At 36.4% G+C, this 23,895-nt stretch overlaps 1 protein-coding gene across 2 annotated transcripts in view; it reads left to right on the top strand.

Annotated features, from left to right (window-relative positions):
- Positions 1-12,040, top strand: part of lrch2 (leucine-rich repeats and calponin homology (CH) domain containing 2) — a 57,311-nt gene extending 45,271 nt beyond the window's left edge. For both annotated transcript variants that reach the window (XM_066714945.1, XM_066714946.1), the window contains 6 exons: positions 3,846-3,902; positions 6,821-6,881; positions 8,654-8,766; positions 9,399-9,536; positions 10,247-10,324; positions 10,594-12,040. In XM_066714945.1, the coding sequence (XP_066571042.1) occupies positions 3,846-3,902; positions 6,821-6,881; positions 8,654-8,766; positions 9,399-9,536; positions 10,247-10,324; positions 10,594-10,713 (567 nt within the window). In that variant the 3' untranslated portion in view covers positions 10,714-12,040. The remainder of the gene's footprint in view (positions 1-3,845; positions 3,903-6,820; positions 6,882-8,653; positions 8,767-9,398; positions 9,537-10,246; positions 10,325-10,593) is intronic.
- The last annotated feature ends 11,855 nt before the right edge of the window (positions 12,041-23,895 follow it).

Genomic DNA, 23,895 nt, shown 5'->3' on the forward strand with positions numbered 1-23,895 from the left:
TGGTCACAGAGCTGTGCTATAGGCTGGAAAAGCATTTCCTTAGCAGCGATCTTGCCAATCACTGAAGAAGCTGGTTCTGTTTATGCGACAAGATGACTGCGTGTAGAGAAGGGGCATTTTTGATTTTGTTTTGATTTATTTTTTATTGTAAAGACGAGTCAGATGGAGGGACTCGAGTGGAGTCTTTTGGAATCATTGACTCGAGTCAAGTCATCAAAAAATGTGACTTGAGTAAAGTCATAAAAAATTGTGACTCGAGTCATTACAACTCTCATGGAAGGTTATACAGTCCTTAAGTGCAATGGAGCAAAGGTTATTGTTATTGATGGCTAATTATGCATTGAACAAGGCTGTGATCCATTCAGGAGGTTCTTAGCTGAAGTCTACTTCTGCTTAAGTTATTTAAGCTGACAATAATTAACTGATGAGCAAACCTTAATTTGTTTTGCTATCCAAAGTATTAAGATTAAAAAAAAACATTAACAAAACATCTAAGATCACAAAAATACTTCCTTTTATGTGCACTAAAAGTTTCTGCAGTGCATTAGTAAAGTATGTGATTCCTTGGGTGTGGGCTCTTTCATCTCACTTCTGCCTGAAGGGAAGAAAGAAAAAAAAATCTGATGAGATAAGAATTCATTGGAATTGAATTGAACACTTTTTTACATCATAACATTGCAGTTTGTTTAAAGAAACAGTCTGTGGTGTATAAAGATAGTCATTGTTTCTTTGCATAGGAGTGGAAAGGTTGTAATTAAACCTTGTCATGAAGATGTATATTATTCATTGCAATCATGTGAAATATATTATGGGATGATGCCAAAGCTTCCCTTCCTCAGTGGAACATGATGTTGTTATCATCGTCGTCGAATTTAGAGCTGCACCACACAGTGGAAGTTTTGACATAATAATGAAAGCCATTTATTTTGCTGTTCTCTTTTTTAATATCTTTTTTTTTTTTTTTAATGTAGTTTTAGGTGGAAATCTGTACACCCTACATTTGGAAGATTACTATATGGTCCATGCAGTTGAATAAATATTGTTGATTAAACTATACCCTCATACTTACTTATCAATTATCTGCTAGCCTGCTGAACACTTTCAGCCTAGAGAAAACTGTACAAATTCAAACTCATTTGGTGTATACATTGTACTGCCAACACTTTCATTTATATTGAGTGGCATGCACAGGTATTTTGATAGAAAATTCACAAACAAAAGGAAGTTGTTTTCAAGTTTTTGTTACCATAAGCAATGTATTGAATAAACACATTCTTAATCTCTCTTGGCACAGATGATCTCTATGACTCACACAATGATGACATAAAGCAGTGAAGTTCTCTTATTTTATTTACCCCAAAGTCAAATATGGGGCGCCAAATGTAAAACAGTGCACACTTTTTTCGAGTGTCTTTTTCCACACATTTAACTTAAATCTTGTAGGGGTTTTTTCCACATTTATAAATATTTCGTTTTTTTAAATAAATACTTAAATAAATGCAAATCTGCGTTTTTGAAAAATAAATATTTATTGTTTGATTAAATATTTAGCTAAATCCTAAATATGGGATTTGCAAACTAAACATTTTAACTTTGAAATAAGTATTTAGTCTAAATATAAATGTAAATGCTAAATATAAATATAAATGTTAAATGTAAAAGTTAAATATAAATAAAAATGTTAAATGTGGAGTTTGCAAAATAAATATTTACCTAGCATGCAAATACGCCCCTCTGGTCAGGCCAGCCTCTCACAGCAGTGGGGGCAGGGCATGTTCCCTTGAATGGTGGTGGCTGAAGTGTAGTGACAACGAGTCCAATATATAATTTGTTCTGTTATTAAGAAAAGAGAGATCCTGTCCACACACTGCTTTGAAAGGAAACAAAGTCAGACTTATTTTTAGTTTTTTTGTGAAATCAGGTCTTAAAGGCTCAAGAGAAAAAGCAACTTTCATCAGTGCTTAGGAAGCACAGCTCACAAAGCCCAGTTTTTCTGTAATGAAATTAACTTCAGAGAAATTAAAAACATGTTGAAACTTCATAAATGCATATCTTACGAGACATTCTAAATTAAACTTTGTCTGAATCTCATGATCTTTCCTATATTGAGTGTTTTATACACGAGTATCCAACAATGCATCTGGTTACATGCATGACCCGGCCACTCTCACATTGTGCTGGTTCAGTGAGTGGACCAATGATGACCAGGACTGTGTGTTATTTATTATAAATCCAATATGCTGGTGTGATTGTGGACCAGTGTCTCAAAGGGGAAATGTTTCTCTGTGAGTTTATACTACACACCCTGGGCAACTGCTCCATTAACTGCTCATTGTATATAACCCTGCCCTGACACTTCTGCTGCATGTGCAGTTCGGTGAATGTTTTTAATTAAGTTTTTACTGGGAGCCAGTGTCCACTCAGTGGATCAGTGACCACTAGCTCCACTGACCGCATCACAAAAACACAATCAGACAATTTGGTGCCCCCACGATGCACCAAAACAACTCACATTACACGGGTTACTGAAGTACCGCCCCCTGCTGTGAGAGGCTGACCTGACCAGAGGGGCGGGGCTGTATTTGCATGTTAGCTAAATATTTATTTTGCAAACTCCACAATTAACATTTAAATTTATATTTAACATTTAGATGTATATTTAACATTTAGATTTAGACTAAATATTTATTTAAAAGCTATATATTTATTTTGTGACTCAGATTTAGGATTTAGTTAAATATTTTATCAAACGATAAAAACGTATTTTTCAAAAACAGAGATTTATTTAAGTATTTATTTAAAAAGAACAAAATCTTTATAAATGTGGAAAAAATGGCTTACATATTTACTAAATGTGGGAAAAATCACAAGATTTAAGTTAAATGTGTGATAAAAGACACTCAAAAAAATTGTGCACTGTTTTACATTTGGTGCCCCATAGTCATAAGCTCCCATTGAGGATTTACAAAAGAAACATGTCAAGAAGGAAGCCTTGGAGGGAAAACCCAAAACATTACAGGCTATTTTCATGGAGAAGTGTGGTTAAGCCAAACTTTTGTTGATTTGTGTACAACATATTTAAATCTTACAATACTAATCCCTATATTCCAACTGCCTGATGTAAACATGAGTACCCTTTGATATTGCTTGTGCTTTATTTCCTGCACTTTATGTTTTTAAATTTTACCTGATCCATCATTTGAATAATATAAAAAACTGGGTTGTTCGGTGTGGCATTCTGAGAGATATTTCATTATATTCTGTTGATGCCCTTGTGGAATTTCATGGAAATTCTTAGATACCTTATAGTGTTTGTGAAATGTCTGTTTTGCATAAAAACAACTCTACATTGACAGTAAAAGTACATAAGCACATGCTTGAACGCATTCCCAATGCTTATCATATTATAATGTTTAACAGTGGTGAGCATTTACAATTGAGAATTGTTATGCCCAGCTTTGACAAGATATCTGTGAGGAATGAAAATATGGAATATGTCCCAATATACTTTTGTTGTCTTAAGAAAAGTGATGTAAATATTAGTTGTGTTTTTCAAGCTTTCACACTTTCAATCCACCCTTTTCTATTATTACTTTATTTTTAATTATATATTTATTATAGTTGTGTGTAGATTAATATTCAGGTACCTTGATCCTCTTCAAAAATGTAATTTAGTTTAATTGAAGATAAGATAAAAGTATTGCATTTTTGCTTTTCAAAGCACCTTTCACAGTGAGTGTGTTGCATTAAGTTGTGAAAATCTGGTGTCAGTTCCCATGGTTGTGTGAAACTACTTAAAATATTTAAATCTTTAATGTTAATGTTTTATGTATTTTCTGTTATAGTATAAGTGCCAGACCTCTTCAAGAAAAAGTTCCAGTTCAAATGAGAATGATGGAGAGGTGAGGATTATGTTTTTGTCTTGGGATTGTGACTGAGATTGTGTTTTTCTTTGTTTAGTATTTAAGTATAACTTAAATATTGAAGATGTTAGGAGAAATCACTTTACAGAGTATTTTTGTTGTCATTTCAAACAAGTAGACCAAATCAAAACTTCAACATAACCACACATGACTAGTACCCTATCATGGTCTAATTCAATGTTAGCAGCCACTTTCTGCTGCTTGTAAATCAGCACATAAATCATTTTTTGATTCTCAAGTAGGTCATTATTTAGATTGGAATGAATAGAAATGACTGGAAGAAAAAGATTCACAAACAAAGGTTTTGGATAGCAGACAATTAATTGGAAACAACACGGAGAAACATCTGTTTAAATACGACTGGAGAAGTGAGCAAGGAGGAAAATGAACTGAGGACTGGATGATAGACACTGATACATATTTTAATATAATCCATATTGCATTCGAAAGTACCCTATGGTGGTGGACTTCAACCACACACAAGCATTTGTTCAGGGATGCAAATGACTGTGTGTGTGAGAGAGGTTAGGTGTAATGTTATGAACCAGACATAATAAGAGGATCTCATTTACAGCCTAGCAACATGCAGTGTCATGAGCAATGTGTAAAGGAGTTAGAGGCTAAAGTTAAAAGGTGAAATAAAAGACAGAATTGTGTCTCCTGCGTTTCATGCAAGTTGGGACCTGCAGATACACAATGGTAGGATTACTGTAATTGGAGCATTGCGAATGTTGCAAGGACAAAGATATGATTTATAAAGACATTTTTTTTAAAGGAGGAAAAAACATTCATTTGTACTGACCAGCATAGAACATTGAATTACACATTGTTTTGGTGGGTTTTCCCCTCAGGTTGTTTGTTTAATCTGTTAAACAAATGATCTGATCCACAAGTTACATCTGACAATATCATCGTTGGCAGTACATTAGGGCTTATCTTTTAAACGTTAGGATAATGTTGGGGGAAAACAATCCATAATACAGGAAATGCGTCATCTCCTACATTTGTGGAAACACAGGATGACAGCAATTGAAAAGTGAAGGAAAGGCTGCTTTAAATCCAGAAATAACGAGTTGTCCTTGGTTCCATTCAGCTGCTGTCGGCTGCTAGACATCAACGCATCTCCATTTGGGTAGCCTGCAGGGATCGTACAAGTAGAATAGGGACAACCTGGTACAATCCACAACTGATGTATTATAGCCAGACCTCCTTCATTATCTGGCATAAAGTCACTAAATGTTTTTTTAATGGGGATTTAATGTTTAAGTATTAAATACCGCAAAGCATTTTTATAAACTATTCACTCAATAAATGGTTTTGTGGACTTCCATTAGCAGACAATCTAGGTTTTAATGTTTTGTTTTTGTTGGTTTGCTTCCTGTTCTGTCTCTTTTGGAAAACCAGAACCTTGAACACAGCTTTATTTATTAAAATAATAATAATAATAAACCTTAACAAAAGTCATACTATAAGTGGGTTGATTTTTTCCCCACTGAAGTTCAGACATGGGATACTTAAGTATGTAATTTTAGCCTGTGTTTCTTTCCCACAGGATACTGCACCTTATGAAAGTGTTTTACTTTTGTCAAAGGATTTGAAGCTGAGATAGAATGGCCATATTGCAACTTTTTAAATTGCATTTTACCCTTTTGATATTAAAAAAAGAAAAAGAAAAAAAAAAGTACATTTAACAATTTTTCCTTACTTCATGTTGACTGCTAACTCTTTTCCAGGTCATGCCAGCAAAGCTTTTTATTTCATCTTCCCAACTTTTATGTGGTTGTCTTCTAGGCATTCTATTGAAATTCATTCTGCAGCTTCTTTCATTCATCTGTGGTCTGTTCTTCTTGCAATGTGTCCGGTCTATTGCCATTATAATATTTTCACTCTTTCAATCATATATCTATACACCGATCAGCCATAACATTATGACCACTGACAGGTGAAGTGAATAACACTGATAATCTCGTTATCATGGCACCTGTCAGTGGGTGGGATGTATTAGGCAGCAAGTGAATATTTTGTCCTCAAAGTTGATGTGTTAGAAGCAGGAAAAATGGGCAAGCGTAAGGATCTGAGCGACTTTGACAAGGGCCAAATTGTGATGGCTAGACGACTGGGTCAGAGCATCTCCAAAACTGCAGCTCTTGTGGGGTGTTCCCGGTCTGCAGTGGTCAGTACCTATCAAAAGTGGTCCAAGGAAGGAAAAGCGGTGAACTGGCGACAGGGTCATGGGCGGCCAAGGCTCATTGATGCACGTGGAGAGCGAAGGCTGGCCCATGTGGTCCGATCCAACAGAAGCGCTACTGTAGCTCAAATTGCTGAAAAAGTGAATGCTGGTTCTGATAGAAAGGTGTCAGAACACACAGTGCATCGCAGTTTGTTGCGTATGGGGCTGCGTAGCCGCAGACCAGTCAGGGTGCCCACGCTGACCCCTGTCCACTGCCGAAAGCACCTACAATGGGCACATGAGCATCAGAACTGGACCACGGAGCAATGGAAGAAGGTGGCCTGGTCTGATGAATCACGAGTTCAAGGTGTTGACTTGGTCTCCAAATTCCCCAGATCTCAATCCAATCGAGCATCTGTGGGATGTGCTGGACAAACAAGTCCGATCCATGGAGGCCCCACCTCGCAACTTACAGGACTTAAAGGATCTGCTGCTAACGTCTTGGTGCCAGATACCACAGCACACCTTCAGAGGTCTAGTGGATTCCATGCCTTGACGGGTCAGGGCTGTTTAGGCGGAAAAAGGGGGACCTACACAATATTAGGCAGGTGGTCATAATGTTATGGCTGATCGGTGTATATATAGGGGTAAAGGGGACACGTCACAACAGAGCTTTGAAAGGTGTTCATAGTTTCACTAGAGTCAGTTATTATTATTTTTTCTACAGGATGGAATTCGCTCTAGTGATTACAGCACACTTACAGTGTTTGGTCTGAAGCCAAGATCAGGTAAGAATATTGCTCTGGGCGTCTATTTAAATAATAGAAAGAATGTTCACAAATGACTGTCAATCTACTAACTTGTCATACATTTATCATCTTTATTTACAGTTTCTTCAAAATGTATTTGGTGTGGATACAAAAATGGCCTTGGATTAATTTATTAGTTTATCTTCTTGTGGGCACAAGAAACTGTTGTGTGCACATGTGAAACTTACCATGTGTGTACGTGACATTTATATATTTATCATGTGGTAGATTGTGGGTAGGTTTGTCTCATTGGGCAATCACAGTACATCCTCAATTAGGCAGAAGGAAGTAAGGTCACTTTCTTGTAGCACAGATTTCCACAGATCTGCAAATTCCCACTGATCCCAATGCGACCTAACTCTTCTCTGCAACTGTAGAGCCAGAAGCATCACAAATGGTATTTTATCTTCTTTCATTTTTTTCAACATATTAATGTAGTGTAGTGAATAAGTACTAACTTAAATGGAAAAAGCATTTTTTTTTTCACAATGTCCCTTTACGGATTCCATATACAGTATCTCAAGGGTTGAAAGTCTTTCTATTTAAGTAATTTCACTGGGGAATGCCGCATATATGGATTATTTTGCATGCAGAGATACTTACAAATACAATTTCCTTCCAAGATCATGCAGCACAATTTACTTATTTGTTGAAGTCAGCTGAGGAAATGGTCAATTGTCATAGCAACGATTATAATATTGCAGCTCAGTCCGGGCATCAGTGTATTCTCACATATTCTCTCCTTCCATGCTTTTTATTGCACCACTGAAGTGAGACTATTTTATACCCACTAGCAAAATTTGTTAGCTTTGTTTGGCATGAATCTGGTGTTTGCATTCATTGTCAGATTTTGCTTTAAATGTTTTAATTTAATCTATAGTCTATGCTGTCATATGACTAAGTAAACAATTAGAGTGACACCTCCCAAGAAAGACAGGAATATCTGAGACGCTAAGAAATACGGGAAGACGGATGAAGTCACTTATTACAAAATATTTAATTGGCATTGTAGAGACTCTGAAGAGAAAAAACATTGATTCATCCTGTAGTATTGCCATCAGCAATCAGTTGTTCACACTTGTTTTTATATGTGGTATGCTAATTCCATAAATGCTTTTGTTATACTATGGGAACAGAAGAAAATAAATTGGTGTCTCAGACTAAGAAAGACAGGAAGATCTTTCTACATCATATTAAATAGCAGTCACTGTATGGGAACCATCAACACATTACAAACTTTTTTTCCCTTCTTATTCACGTCCCATGTTATTGTTATTAACTCTTGCAGATGCAAAGCATTATGTAGCTACTATTTTCTTGGACTTTCTCCCTTGTTGTACTTCCCTACTATACATGTTATATTAATCATTTCACCCATGTTCATGGCTTATTGATTTATTTATGGCTTTATCTGGTTTTCTTGAGTGTGTGTTTATTTATGTATTACTCTCATGCTTTAATTTCTTGATATCCCATGTATAATCTCACTAAGTGTGTAATGTTTTTCCATTTCTTCATCCATTAAGTATTTTAACACACTATGAACTTTTTAACTTTATGAGCTGAAAGGTTTATAGGCTTGCTTTATGAAAGATTCAGCAAGCTGCACCTTTTATAGCAGAATACATCCATAATAGGATATGCACAATACCACTTTAATGGGTTTGTTGAATAGCTATACAAGATCCTTAATTCTGCTCCATTTGCCTTTGTGGTTTGATGTTTTGGTTTCTTTTTTTTCCATTTGGCAGCCTTTTCTCGAGGTAGCCGTCAGGAGTATACTGCTGCAGATCCAGGATTTACAATGAGGAGGAAAATGGAGCATTTGAGGGAAGAAATGGAACAGATCCGACAACTTCGACATGTACGTAAAAAAAACATAGTTGAATAAGAACATGATCAGTTTGCAAACTGGTTTAACTGGTCTTTAGGGTATCAATCAGAGAATGTCTGCCCAAGGCTACTTTAATTCACGAAAGTTCATGTGTGATAAGTGCTCAACTCTACTACCAACTGCACTGAACATAGTCTTAGAAACATGTCTTAACTGCTAAAGTGAGCCTTTAGAAAAGCATTTGGTCAGCATTGGTGTATCTCGCCAAAACAAACATCATGAATCAGGGCTTTGGAGCTCAGAGTGGAGCTGGAGTGTACAACAGTGGGGCAGCAGGATTTTGCTCGGAGCTGAAGCCTGGAAATTCTTGTCTGCGGTTTGTATGTGCAGACGCTGTATAAGGCCCTTTCCCACTGGATTCTGGATGCTATAGCAAAGGCCTACATATACAAATACATGGATAGATAAGAAGTTGGATGGATTGACATATGCATATTAGTATTTTCTTGACCTGGACTCTTTAATTACTGAGTAGACCTTGATTTGATGACTGACATTTTTCATGTATTTTTTTGTCAACTATACTGTTGAATTTTTGCTGTGAACCTTTGCTATGAAAAAGTAATCATGGTATTTTTTCCTCCTGTTTGTTCTTTGTACAGAATCTTGAGTCCAGGTTGAAAGTCCTGTTGCCAGATGACGTAGGGGCAGCATTGATGGATGGTGTTGTCCTTTGTCATTTAGCCAATCACATTAGACCTCGATCTGTGGCCAGTATTCATGTACCTTCTCCTGCAGTGGTGAGTTCTGGTTTTATTTCTTCTCAAAAGACCTGGGCTTTTCAATCTTTGACAAGGCATGTTTCTATCAAAAGCTCCAGAAACAGAAATGTACCTCTGCAGATTACATGAGATTTCAAGAGCACTTAAAGCCCAGTTCAGCTGTTCAAATATCAATATTGGCAGTATAAATCGAAAATCCTGAAATTTCCTGAAGAAGTTAGTAACTAATAGGCATATTTGTTTTTGTTTGGATGACGAAAGATAAATGAAACAAAGAACTAACAAAACTGTGAAAATGTGTTGTGAAAGGTCAAACGAACGTCTTAAAAGTGCAGAGGAAATCCAGTGATATCACAGGATACACAAAACATGAATGAATGTTTTTATTTATCACCATTTACTGAATTTAGTACTGTTGTTAAAGGCAAACCCATTCATGTGTTAAAGGATATGGTACACAAGGAGACAATGTTTGTTTTGTGAATACTATTTTCCATTCCTGAAAGTTTTTCAAAGGAGATTTGTAATCTAAATGTTAGTGCACTCCACCCCATTGGGTTTATAGTGACCTCTTCCTAAAATGTTACAACATGCATCCTAGTAGGGTTCTGTATTTATTTTAAAGACAGATGCAAAAAATAAAAAATAAGAAAAACTTTGTAATGTATCCTGCAGGGTTCTGAAAGAATCTTGTTTGTTTTTCTATAGTATTTTTCCTTCCTTTTCAGCCTAAGTTAAGCATGGCAAAGTGCAGAAGAAATGTGGAAAATTTCTTGGAAGCATGCAAGAAGCTGGGTGTGCCACAGGTAATCTCAGTGGTTGTTTTTGTTCTATGTGGACAATGTTTTTATGAAACGTTCTCTTTTCATGTCTTTTACCAGTGTTTCCCATCCCCCAACCCCACCCCTCACCTTTTCATAGATCAATGTTAACTTTCTTGATACAAAACAAGCTTCATAACATGACATGTAGTCATCCTGTTTAGATGAGCTGTAATACAGATTTTCTCTGCCACTGAAACAAAGCAGGTATTCTGAAATGTTTGCTTTGTCTTTCTTCCCAATTTTTCACTCAGGATAAGTTGTGTTTGCCCCATCATATTTTAGAAGAAAGAGGACTGGTGAAAGTCGGCATAACGGTTCAAGCACTTCTAGATTTGCCAACATCAAGACCAACACAGCTTTCTGCAGTATAATGACATCTTACCACAATCTACTTTCAGTCTGAACTGCTTCATTCATCATGCCAGTTGCAGAATTTGCAAATCCTTTTCAGACCCCAAGAGGAATGTTTTCTATATTATTATTTTTAATTTTTCTTACTGCCAAGAAATAGTCATCGTAGTGCATACACTAAGTGCTTACCACTGTGTAAGAGGTGAAACAAGCTGTAAAGAAAATTGCAATTGGAAAACTTATTTGTGGAGCCATAGTGCAGTGGGAAATTTATTCAAGTCTTACTTTAATTTCTATATCTTTAAAACAAGGAATTTAAATACAACAAATATGTTTTAATTCTTGTAACCTGAAATACTGAAGCCATAATGTGTTGCCTATCTTAAAATAGAGTACATGAACATTTCGAAAGCCTTCAGAAAACAATAGGAATATCAGATATTTTTTTGCCAGATTCCTTTACTTTTTATTCTCCGTTTACATTGCAAGTATCTTTCATTATGGCATTTAATAATGTTCCTTGGCCATTACATTGAAGAATTCGGCAATTAAACTAAGTACATGGAGAAGCTGTGTTTTTATTTTAAATGTTGAACCTTTTTCAGGTGAGTTTAGTAAATGTTCATTTGCATTTAGTTTGACTGTTGTAATATATGTTTTTACATATACATACATACATACATATGTTTATGTGGGTATAGTTTTTTTATTTTTTGTAATTTTATCTTATGCTTTTGAAAATAAGAAATGTACATAACTTGTTCGTTGTTATTTGTTATTTAATTTTAATTTAGTACAATTTTGATTATGACATTTAAATTGTATAGTAGACTTTTAAACTAAAGAGGGAGCATTTATTTCCAGACAGTAATCCTTTTTCCTGCCTTAGACCCTGGAATGCTAGTTGCATAAACATTTATATATATATTTATACGTTTACATTTTTAACTACAAACTATTAGTTGAATTTAGGGTAAGTCATTTTGTGTAAACATGAAATTTTAGGGTTCTCTTAGAAGCATTAATTCTGCATTAAACTGGAATGACAACTTTGAGTGGAAGGAGGAACTCGTTATCAGGGATTACTGATAAATATACATTGAAATTCAGAGTCCTTCTTTGGCCTTATAGTGTTGGTAATCTAAATCGATATTTTAACTGCCAATACTTATTAAGCCCTGTCCTGCCATTGCTAGGCAAAATCGTTCTAAGATTGATAATGAAGTCAGTATTTCTTTTTTTGAGAGATTGACTGTGCTTTGGTTCAAGGTATACTTCACAACATTTCTCAAAAGGGGATGTTGGCAAATATGTATATATACAGTGCTGTGCAAAAGTTTGAGGCAGGTGTGAAAAAATGCTGTAAAGTCAGAATGCTTTCAAAAATAGACATGTTAATAGATTATATTTATCAATTAACTAAATGCAAAGTGAGTGAACAGAAGAAAAATCTACATCAAATCAATATTTGGTGTGACCACCCTTTGCCTTCAAAACAGCATCAATTCTTCTAGGTTCACTTGCACACAGCTTTTGAAGGAACTCGGCAGGTAGGTTGGCCCAAACATCTTGGAGAACTAACCACAGTTCTTCTGTGGATTTAGGCACCTCAGTTGCTTCTCTCTCTTCGTGTAATCCCAGACAGACTCGATGATGTTGAGATCAGGGCTCTGTGGGGGCCATACCTGTCACTGTTTTGTTTACTCACTTTGCATTTAGTAAATTGATAAATATAATCTATTAACGTGTATTTTTGAAAGCATTCTTACTTTACAGCATTTTTTCACACCTGCCTAAAACTTTTGCAAAGTACTGTGTGTGTGTGTATATATATATATATATATATATATATATATATATATATATATATATATATATATATATATATACAGTGAGGGAAAAAAGTATTTGATCCCCTGCTGATTTTGTACGTTTGCCCACTGACAAAGAAATGATCAGTCTATAATTTTAATGGTAGGTGTATTTTAACTGTGAGAGACAGAATAACAACAAAAAAGTCCAGAAAAACGCATTTCAAAAAAGTTATAAATTGATTTGCATGTTAATGAGGGAAATAAGTATTTGACCCCTTCGACTTAGTACTTGGTGGCAAAACCCTTGTTGGCAATCACAGAGGTCAGACGTTTCTTGTAGTTGGCCACCAGGTTTGCACACATCTCAGGAGGGATTTTGTCCCACTCCTCTTTGCAGATCCTCTCCAAGTCATTAAGGTTTCGAGGCTGACGTTTGGCAACTCGAACCTTCAGCTCCCTCCACAGATTTTCTATGGGATTAAGGTCTGGAGACTGGCTAGGCCACTCCAGGACCTTAATGTGCTTCTTCTTGAGCCACTCCTTTGTTGCCTTGGCTGTGTGTTTTGGGTCATTGTCATGCTGGAATATCCATCCATGACCCATTTTCAATGCCCTGGCTGAGGGAAGGAGGTTCTCACCCAAGATTTGATGGTACATGGCCCCGTCCATCGTCCATTTGATGCGGTGTAGTTGTCCTGTCCCCTTAGCAGAAAAACACCCCCAAAGCATAATGTTTCCACCTCCATGTTTGACGGTGGGGATGGTGTTCTTGGGGTCATTCCTCCTCCTCCAAACACGGCGAGTTGAGTTGATGCCAAAGAGCTCGATTTTGGTCTCAACTGACCACAACACTTTCACCCAGTTCTCCTCTGAATCATTCAGATGTTCACTGGCAAAGTTCAGACGGGCCTGTACATGTGCTTTCTTGAGCAGGAGGACCTTGCGGGCGCTGCAGGATTTCAGTCCTTCACGGTGTAGTGTGTTACCAATTGTTTTCTTGGCGACTATGGTCCCAGCTGCCTTGAGATCATTAACAAGATCCTCCCGTGTAGTTCTGGGCTGATTCCTCACCGTTCTCATGATCATTGAAACTCCACGAGGTGAGATTTTGCATGGAGCCCCAGACCGAGGGAAACTGACAGTTATTTTGTGTTTCTTCCATTTGCGAATAATCACACCAGCTGTTGTCACCTTCTCACCAAGCTGCTTGGCGATGGTCTTGTAGCCCATTCCAGCCTTGTGTAGGTCTACAATCTTGTCCCTGACATCCTTGGACAGCTCTTTTGTCTTGGCCATGGTGGAGAGTTTGGAATCTGATTGATTGATTGCTTCTGTGGACAGGTGTCTTTTATACAGGTAACGAGCTGAGATTAGGAGCACTCCCTTTAAGAGAGTGCTCCTAATCTCAGCTCATTACCCGTATAAAAGACACCTGGGAGCCAGAAATCTTGCTGATTGATAGGGGATCAAATACTTATTTCCCTCATTAACATGCAAATCAATTTATATCTTTTTTGAAATGCGTTTTTCTGGATTTGTTTGCTGTTATTCTGTCTCTCACTGTTAAAATACACCTACCATTAAAATTATAGACTGATCATTTCTTTGTCAGTGGGCAAACGTACAAAATCAGCAGGGGATCAAATACTTTTTTCCCTTACTGTAAATATTTATATATATTTATAATATTCTCTTACAGCTACATATACATACTCTTAAATCTGAATTCTAAATACTATTCCGTGAAAAAACATTACCTCTCAAATAGCACAATCTCATTCACTCAAACTAATTCATGAATTTTTTTATTATTTTTATTGTGATCCTGGACACGCCCAGTTAAAAAATATATAAACTTGAAATAAACATCTCATGATGTTGAAGGGCTCTTAATATTCTTTAAAAAAATGTATCTTATTTTATTGTTTTTTGGAGGAGAAGCCTCCCCTCTCAAGTATGTTTTATTGTTTTTTTATGGTAAATTATAAAAGGAAAACCATTCTCCCTGAGGGGTTCTACTGATAAAAATATATGAGAGGAATTAAATTAAAAGGCTGTGGTAGAAACTTGTAATGTCTCATTGTCTTATTAAAAGACAAAATCAATAGATATTTACTTAATTTTGTATTGTTTGGTTTATCTTTTACAGCTGTGCCAATAGCAGCCTAGTCCATTCAATGTTAGAGTTAATGTGACTGAAATTGCCATTAGTAATCCACATGTTGCGTATGTCACTTGTGAGCTGTATGTCACAGTGCTTTCATATTTGTATAATAATTTAAAAGCCTTAATGACTTATTTTCTATGAACATCCATTACTTGAATTCCATACATTATGAAGATTTTCACATACAGCTTCCATTTAGGTCAAATAATGAGCAGCACGGTTTAAGAGCAAGTATAAAATTAGGATTGCATTTAATATCAGACATTTTATACTGTTTTTTAAATAGGCAAAGGTTTGTTTTGTTTAATATGTGGCTATTTGTCCTTAGAATATGTTTCTGAGCTCATTTTTTTAGCATTGCTTCATCCTGGCATGCTGTCAAATCAAGATCAGACATGTAGGGAAAAATGCATCGGAGCAATCTAAGGCAGTGTTTCTCAGTTCAGCTCGGCAAGGCGTGTCACCTATGGCTTATTGCATATTTCAGCACTGGTGAAGAGAGAAAGCATTGAAATATACGGGAAGTAAAGGGCCCAGCTCTCATTTCCCTGACATTACCACTGTGCTTAGTGTAACCTCAAACACTGAATATATCAATATAACCTTTGTTATAGATGCCAAACTACATGACAACGTGACAAGCGGATAATGCGTCCCATTGTGATGTAGGGATGCCCTGTCTTTTTTAATTTTCTAGCTGTGCATCAACCCACAAATGGGAAAACAGCTTCACTTGTCATGGTATTGTAATGCCCCATATTATTTATTTATTGGTATTCACCCGTTTTGCTACTGTTAATCGTTAATCGATGGTGCACGTTTCTACTCATGAATCAGTCAGCTTAACCTTTAATTCAGATACCTTCTCCACACTTGAAATCAGCTAAAATTTCAGCCTAGGCAGTGGACCTTTCATCTTTGTTAGTTAATTACCGCCGCTGTATTGTTATGGTATAAATAAGTCTGTTTTCCTTTTCTGTTAAGTAAGAACAAATGGGTTCTATTCCAGTAAAGAATGGCATTTCATTGTATTTTTATTCTCTACATCTTTTCTAGGCAAGTCGATAGCGTCCTTTCCTTTTGTTGCCCCATGTGAGGAACAGTTTGTTGCTTTGTGCTGAAATTGTGTGTGAGGAATATGGAAATGGAGTTGTCGTGGTTAATTTTCCTTGTGGGAGTGTATTCAAAGTACCAAATGCAACTTTATCTGTCACTCAGGATTCATTACCATCAGAGCTATAATAGGTAATGGTAAATGCAGAATTGTTTTCTACTAGATATAGGCATTCTTTCTTTTTTATTTCAGGGCCTTACCTTAGCTTACTGACAGATGTGCCTTATACTTCGTTTTCAATAAGCCACAATATCTAATGTTACTACTGAAAAATGTGTTTAGTGATTTAAGTAATGAAACAATATTGTGCATGTATGCCTAATTGTGGATTATAACCAAGGCTATGAAATAATTTGGGTATTCTTAAACAATCCTCATTGGTGTGCCAATTCATTGTCCCAATCTATCAAGAAAGGACTATATTATGTGTGTTTATTTTATTTTATTTCCCTAGGTAACATCTCTCGCTCTCTTATTAATGACCAGTGCCAAATCAAACACAAAAATCATTAGAGTAATCACAATCTTTAGGTAATTAATACCATTCAAAATATATTTCTGCAGTTAAAATTCAAGTTATTTAGGTAATCGGTCCATCCTAATATACAACAAAACTTAAAACATTCCAAAAATATGAACTCTCAGTCTTTGATTAATAAACACCAGTTTCCCATGAGTATGAACCAATATTATAATTTTTTCTTCATTAGTAGTTCTTTTTGTTTTCTATGTTAGGGTATTAAAAGAGTTGCACACAAGGAGAATAAAAATGTACTAGATTTGCATTAAGCATGACTTACTTTTGCTTTTTACAGGACATGCTTTAATTTTTATTTTCCAGTTTAATTATTACCAGTTCACAGTACTGTATATTGAACACTGGTTTATTTGTATAGGAAATCTTATTTCAGTTTGAATGATAAAAAATAACACTACCTTAAAGACTACTAATATGTTGGCATTAGAATGTTTTACATGCATTATCTTATGTGTATTTATTTTCCAAGAAGAAAGTTTGGGATTTTTCAGAGTTCTTTAGTTCCGGTTGTTTCAAACTGAATAATAATTATTATAATTCTTCATTCTGAATTCATTTTTATGAATGAATTACTTGTTTTCATTACCTGTTCCCTAGAAATTGGCTCAATTCCTCATGTAGTCACTCCCCTAAAGAGGATGAGAAGGGATGATCTAACTCTTGCAAGATCAAATTTTATTCACTCTGAGTAGACCTTAGGTACTGATGGCCAACTGAACTTTGCAGTTGAATTATTTGACCCCACTCCAGTTTGTTTCATTATATCTAGGACTGAACTATAATTTAAATTAATGTCTTAATCTGAGATAATGGATTCAGATCTGGAACTGGTTTTGTGTTCTTTTACTGAAGGATTAAATGAATAACCCCTGTCTTGCAAGTCCTGATAGCTAAACAATTGTTTTCTAATATTTCAAGTAACCCTACTCTTCTGTGTTCTCAACATCTTAAGAAACAGTTGTCGCATTCACTTGTCATTCTGTTGTATCGTGTAGACTTCTGTATTTTTAAGAGTGTACTGACTGTTACTGTGATCAATGAAATAAGCTGCGATCCTTGTACTTGTATATATCACTGACATGCCTTTTTTGGTAAAATACATAGACATTCCACTCCTTTTCACCTCACTAAACAAATGTGCTCTGTAAAACTGTGCCAGTTTTTCTACACCCTCTTGTAAAAAAAAAAAAAAAAAGTTTCTTATCAGTTCTTCAGCTGTTAATTTGAGCTTCCAAATGTAAATTTCCCTTTACAAAAAGACTTCAAATGTCTGTGTATATAATTGTTTTGTATAAAAAAAAATGCATGCCAAGAAAACATTTGACCAAACCTGAGACCATGTATATATCCTCTGTATAAATTGTAGGATGTTTCTTAAAATGTTTCATGGATTAAAAGAACAAAGTGGTCTTTTACAGTTAATGTTGTTCTCTTATTTGGACTTCTTTTAATTGGGAGTTTTGGAAACAGTTATGATTTTTATAATATTGATCCATGTGTTGTTGTTAATTCACCTCAGGTGTCACTTGATTCAATTTCCATACATTCATTCCTGCATTTAACCAGTCAGTTAAATCAGAAATGTATTATCTTGAATAGTGAGTCTCTTAAAGGCTCTAAAACACTTTAATCAGATGAAAAATGTTATTTAAAAAATATTATGGAATAAACAAATAAATCAAATTACCTTAAATTTCTCTGAAGCTATTAAGGGATTCGACTTTTGGTCACCACCCAAGGAATAATCTGTTCTAGCATCTAACAAAAGATGTCTATAAAACAAATACTTGGTGAACATGAGGTCAAATCAACTGCAGGTGAGAAGCAAATGAACCCTGAGTCCAGAAGCAGAGTCATTCTGGTCCATTTCCACACCAAAGCAACCTATCATCCTCACACCTCAATCAGTGTGTTGCATTCGGAGGTGGCTGCTTCAAATCTCTGCTCGCTTTCCATACTTAACCCAGTGAGAGCATCACCCTACTCCTAATGAAGGATGTGCGCTAAACTTCAGTGTAAACACTTGCTATCTGCTCCAGTCGTAAACACACATTAAATCCTCCTGCCTTTCTAAATGCCCAGTGGAACAAACCCATATGCAGCTGGATGACCTATCGCTATGGATCTTCTACAAGGCAAGAGATGTCTACAAGGCTGAACTTCGCTGATCCTGTAGCCCCCAGTTTTGTGTTGCTGTACTTGAAGCAAGCTTCACCCTATCCTGAAGGTAGATTATGTTCCTCTCGAATTTGAGTGTGCCACGTTTATGTATCCGCAGTAAAGGTTGTTGACATATCAAGAAATGTTTACACTGAGAGTTGCAATGAATTTGAACTTCATCAACAGGGAATTAGACTGTTGTCCTGGCATTTTACTGCAAATGTTTCTTATCAAATGACTGTGCTGTAGCGTTTCAATTGCGTTTCCAGCTGTCTTAAAAATGTCTGTCATTTTTATTTATTTATTTTTAGGAGGAAACCTAAACAAGTCAATCTCATATTCACTGTAATGGCATTTCGATGTTTAAAAACTTGGCTGTTACATAATACTATTCTTCTGATGTTGATTTCCCCTCAGTTGATATCAATGATGATAAAGTTACTTGAAGCATCACAAATTAATACATTTACATTAGTTATATTATTCTAAAACCTACAAGACTCATATTTTCTTGGTTTGGCGACCAGTGGCCTAAACTTTCAGGACAGCAGTTTCCCCTGTTAATATATTGAATGCCAGCTTTTGGAGAAAAATATTGTTTTTGCATGTAACCATAAATCCTTCTTAATGTTGTGTGATGTATGTTATCTGAAACATGTGTAGGTGTAGGGTGGATCAAATACATTTTAAAAGAAAGTCCCTCATGCTAGTATTATTCTGCCATGCTTCAGTTCAACTTAAGTGTCTGCAACTTTGGTTAGTTATGGCAAGACCAACAAAAGAATTGAGCTTAAAAGTCTTATCGTGATCCCAGCATGTCTGTAACTGATTATTCACTTATTAGTCAACTGCTGGAAGGAGCAGTACATTTTCAGTGGCGCACAACAAAGGACATGCTTTTACAAAGAAAATTACAGTTCCAGTCATTTATTTTCATATGTTTTCGCAGAAATTAGGAAAATCTGCTGATATGGTCAGCCGGGTCAGGGTGGCCACTAGCTCACTGTAACTGAAAAAAGGTGTTCTCTCATTTCCATATAATAAAGGTTTAATCATCAACAGGAGGACCAAAAGTAAGTATTTTCTTTTGTCAATTATTGTAATTGGTGGATGGATATTGTTAAGTAACTGGTAATAATTATAGTCTTTGAGCTTTGTCATTGTGCTTGCTATATACATACATTTTGTACAATAGTTTTAGATTAATTGATGATGTTTTAAAGTAAAATACTAAAACTAAACAGAACAGAACATTGATTCTCCTTAGTATAAATTATCAAGACATTTAATACAGCATGAGCTATCTTCTGTAGCTCAAATAATACTCCCTAAAGAGCACACAAACCAAGAGAGGGGATTTACTGAAGGGAATCCTATAAAGACACAAAACTGTACTACATCATGTTACAGAACGAAAACTGCTTGGTTGAAACTTGTGCGGGTTAACAGAACATCTACGGAGCAACACTTAAACAGTTCTTGCTGTGTGCACGCTTTTAGTTAGCTAGCAAATATACATACCCTACAACGTAGCTCTGCAAACGAGAAGACATTACATGACAACCGTCTCTCTCAAACAGCTGATGAAAGCATTCCATCAGAAAAGCAATCAACTTCCAATGAAAATAAGCCTACGGGAAATGAGAAACACAAGGGTAAGGCCCTCCAGCCCGACAAGCCATCCAAACATCGAAAATATCAAGATGAATTTTTACAGTTTGTATTCACGTGCTTTACCATTAACGATGTGCATCATCCCCAATGTGTTCTTTGCTCAGAGGTTCTTGCACACAAAAGTTTAAAGCCAGTGAAAGTGAAAAGACATTTGCAAACCAAGCATCCCTCTCATGTTGATAAACCGACATTATTTTTTCTGCCGAAAGGAGGCAGAGCTACATTATTATTATTTTTTATTATTATTTTTATTTCTTGGCAGACGCCCTTATCCAGGGCGACTTACAACATAAGTGCAAAAATACAGAGAAGTACAAGGCATCAATCATTACAAATTCAACTTAGCTAAAACATAGCAATTCAAAATAATACATTTTACAAATTACAATTACAATTTACACAAGTACAGTAAGAGAATTCTACATCCTGGACGGTGAAAGCTAGGTGCTGTCAAGAGGGTTACAGACTAGGGCTACGGGAAAGGGAGCAAGGAGGAAAACAATCAAGAACACGAGGAGCATACATGGTCAAAAGCAAGTGATAACTCTGCAAGACACAGTCCCCCCCAAAGCACAAATTGCATCATATGAGGTAGCATACCTAATTTCACAGGTCAAAAAGCCACATACAATTAGGGAGACCCTTATCAAGCCGGTAGCAGTGGCTATGTGCCAGGCCATGCATGGTGATAAAGTGGCCCGTGAGCTTCATACAATCCCGCTATCTAATGACACCATTGCTAGGTGAATTCATTACATTGCTGTTGATATAAAGTGTCAGCTTACTGAACGAGTGAAGGGCGAAAAATATCAATGGATATATCACACGCTGCCCACTTACTTGTATTCATCATATAGTTTTAATGGGACACTTCAAGAGGACATGCTATTTTCTTTTGCTTTGGAAGGTTCTTGCACAGGCAATGACATTTTCACAAAGCTGGATACCAAAATACAAGAGGAGGGCCTCTCTTGGGACAAGTGTGTCGGTGTCTGCACAGACAGTGCAGGAGCAATGTTGGGTAAAATAAGGACTAAAAACGAGAGTTTTACAAGTGGCACCTCACGTTAATTTTACACACTGTATTATACACAGAGAAGCTCTCGCTGGCAAATCACTCAATCTAGAGTTAAACCGTGTTCTCCAAAGTGCTATTAAAATAGTAAACTCCATTAAATCACGTCTCGGGAACACCAAGCTGTTCGCCACCCTCTGCCAAGAGATGGACTTGGAACATGAAGCCCTGCTGTTCCATACCGAGGTCAGGTGGCTTTCGAGGGGAAAGTTCTCACCCGCCTATTTGAGCTGCTTCATGAGGTGTGCATTTTCCTGATCAAGTCTGGGTGTCAGCTCACGGACTACCTGACAGACCCCAAATGGTTGTTAAGTCTTGCTTATTTGGCGTGTATATTCGACAAACTTAATGTACTCAACTTATCACTACAAGGCACAAATACAGGCGGCAATGTCGGTTTGTTTCCCGAGCTGGTAGAATTTGTGGAAGATAATGAACTGGATCTCAATAACATGACGGGAATTATCACTTCACATCTCAAAGGCCTTCTGGATCACTTTATGAAGTACTTCCCAAAGGAGACAACTCCACAACGATATGACTGGATACGACAACTGTTCACGGCAACTGGGGATCACCTGTCATCCAACCTGGAGGACGCGCTGATGGGGCTGTCCAGTGATTGGACCTTAAAGGCAATGTTTGCCGCAACCACACTTGCAAATTTCAGTTGCAGAGGAATGCTCAGGACTATCCAAAGCAATGATGGATGTACTGATTTCCGTTTGGATCAACCTACTTATATGAGGCAACATTTTCCACACGGACATATATCAAAAATAAATACAGATCATGTCTCAATGTGGAGGATGATCTCTGAGTTGCCATTTTGATGATCAAACCCATGATGCTGCTGTTGTGCTCCAAAAAGCAGACCCACCCATCTCATTAAATGAGTATGTTGCTCAGACTTAACTTACTAATAATAAACATACATGAAAGAACAGATCATTAATATGAAATAGTTGATAAGGTTCTTTTTATTAGTTATCATAATATGATCTACTGAGCATGTCTACATTTGTGTTGCATTGTGTGAGTCCTATTATGTGCGCATGCGTGTGCGAGGGACGCAAAATTTGAAACATTTGTTTTTTTGGGGGGGTCTTGCGTGAATAAGTTTGAGAACCCCTTTACTACATCACAATAAATAGTGTGTTGAGCACAACCTAAAGACAAATTGTGTCCAGTCAATTATGGTAAATTGTGAGGAAAATGTGGGCTTCCCAGAAGTATCCCAAGCAGTTGGCAATGGTGAAAACTACCACATAGACAACACCTGCTATGTTGATTCCTTGGAGAGGGAAAATACAATAGTGGAGCTGGCTAATGCTATATTCCCAGAAGTACATGCCTCAAATTGACAGAACAATTGGAAATGGAAAAATCGCCAGGCAGACCGAGGCAGAAGCAAGCATCTCGCAACTCAGTGACCACAACTGAGAATTCCCGTTGGAAAAAGCGGTTCCAAGAACCCAAGGAAGAAGGAATTGAAACGCATTGAATGTTGTGTGCAGCCAAGACCATAAATCTATGACTGTATACTGTCTGTGTCTTTCAGTAAATGCCCCAGATGATATCACCCTGGGAGTGGATGGTCTAAAGAAAGGCAAGAGTGGATCCAGTGTTTTTTTGTTTGTTTTGTTTGTTGTTTTAAAAATATAACATGGCTCTAATGAGCATGCATGCACCTAGAAGAAGCCACACTTACAGAAGTGAATACAAATTATGTGAAGTGCCCCTGCAGGAATCTAGTTCCTTGGTCAGAGGGGTTATTTCAAAAACAAAAGTCTTACACACAAGATGAACTGCACTTTAACAGGAAACCGTTACCGTATGCATAAAATCTGGAATATGAAACCATGCTCTGTTTATTTAGTTAACAATTCTCAATAAGTGAAAGCAGCAGTATAACAGCTATTTATAAAGGACTTGTCAGATGCCTTTAAGTCCCCATTTGTCCATGAAAAAATGTTTTGATCTAATTGAGATGAAGGGTAGCAACTATCTCATTAGCTGTTTTATTGATCTTGAGTGTCAACCTTCCACCAGTAGGTGACAACAGAAAATAATAATATTTAATATTATTAATATGGACATGATACATGATGCCAAGAAATAAAAATAAAAATAATAATAATAATAATAATAATAATAATACACGCTCACTGAAAATGTCAGGAGTCATAATATTGCTGGTCTAGGGGAAAATGCTCTATATATTCCAATAGTATTATGCAGGCATCCTTTTCAAAATGGGGTTATACTTTCCAAGAAACTTCATTAGACTAGTCATGGGCGTTAATCTATGGGCATTGGACATCCTGTATCATCCAGGAGCATCTGAAATACATTGGGAAACACATGAGTGTACACCTGTGACCAATTGCATGAAATACCAGTATTGAATCGAAATTAGTTAAACACAGCATCTTTTCCATGTAGACAGGCAGTGCAGGCACAATGGACAGTTTTCTTCGGATCATCTTGCCATATACAATTAGATGGGTGGAAGAGGATAGATCATTGTGTGAGCTGAAATTAAAATATCTTTAAGGATAGACATATGTCACACTTGATGGAAGCCAGTTATAGTCAGGCTTTATGCTGGTGATATTGGCTAAAGCTTTATTTTAATTTAAAAACATTAAACTATTTTC

This window comes from Amia ocellicauda, chromosome 10 (assembly GCF_036373705.1).
Source record: "Amia ocellicauda isolate fAmiCal2 chromosome 10, fAmiCal2.hap1, whole genome shotgun sequence".
Classification (NCBI taxonomy): domain Eukaryota; kingdom Metazoa; phylum Chordata; class Actinopteri; order Amiiformes; family Amiidae; genus Amia; species Amia ocellicauda.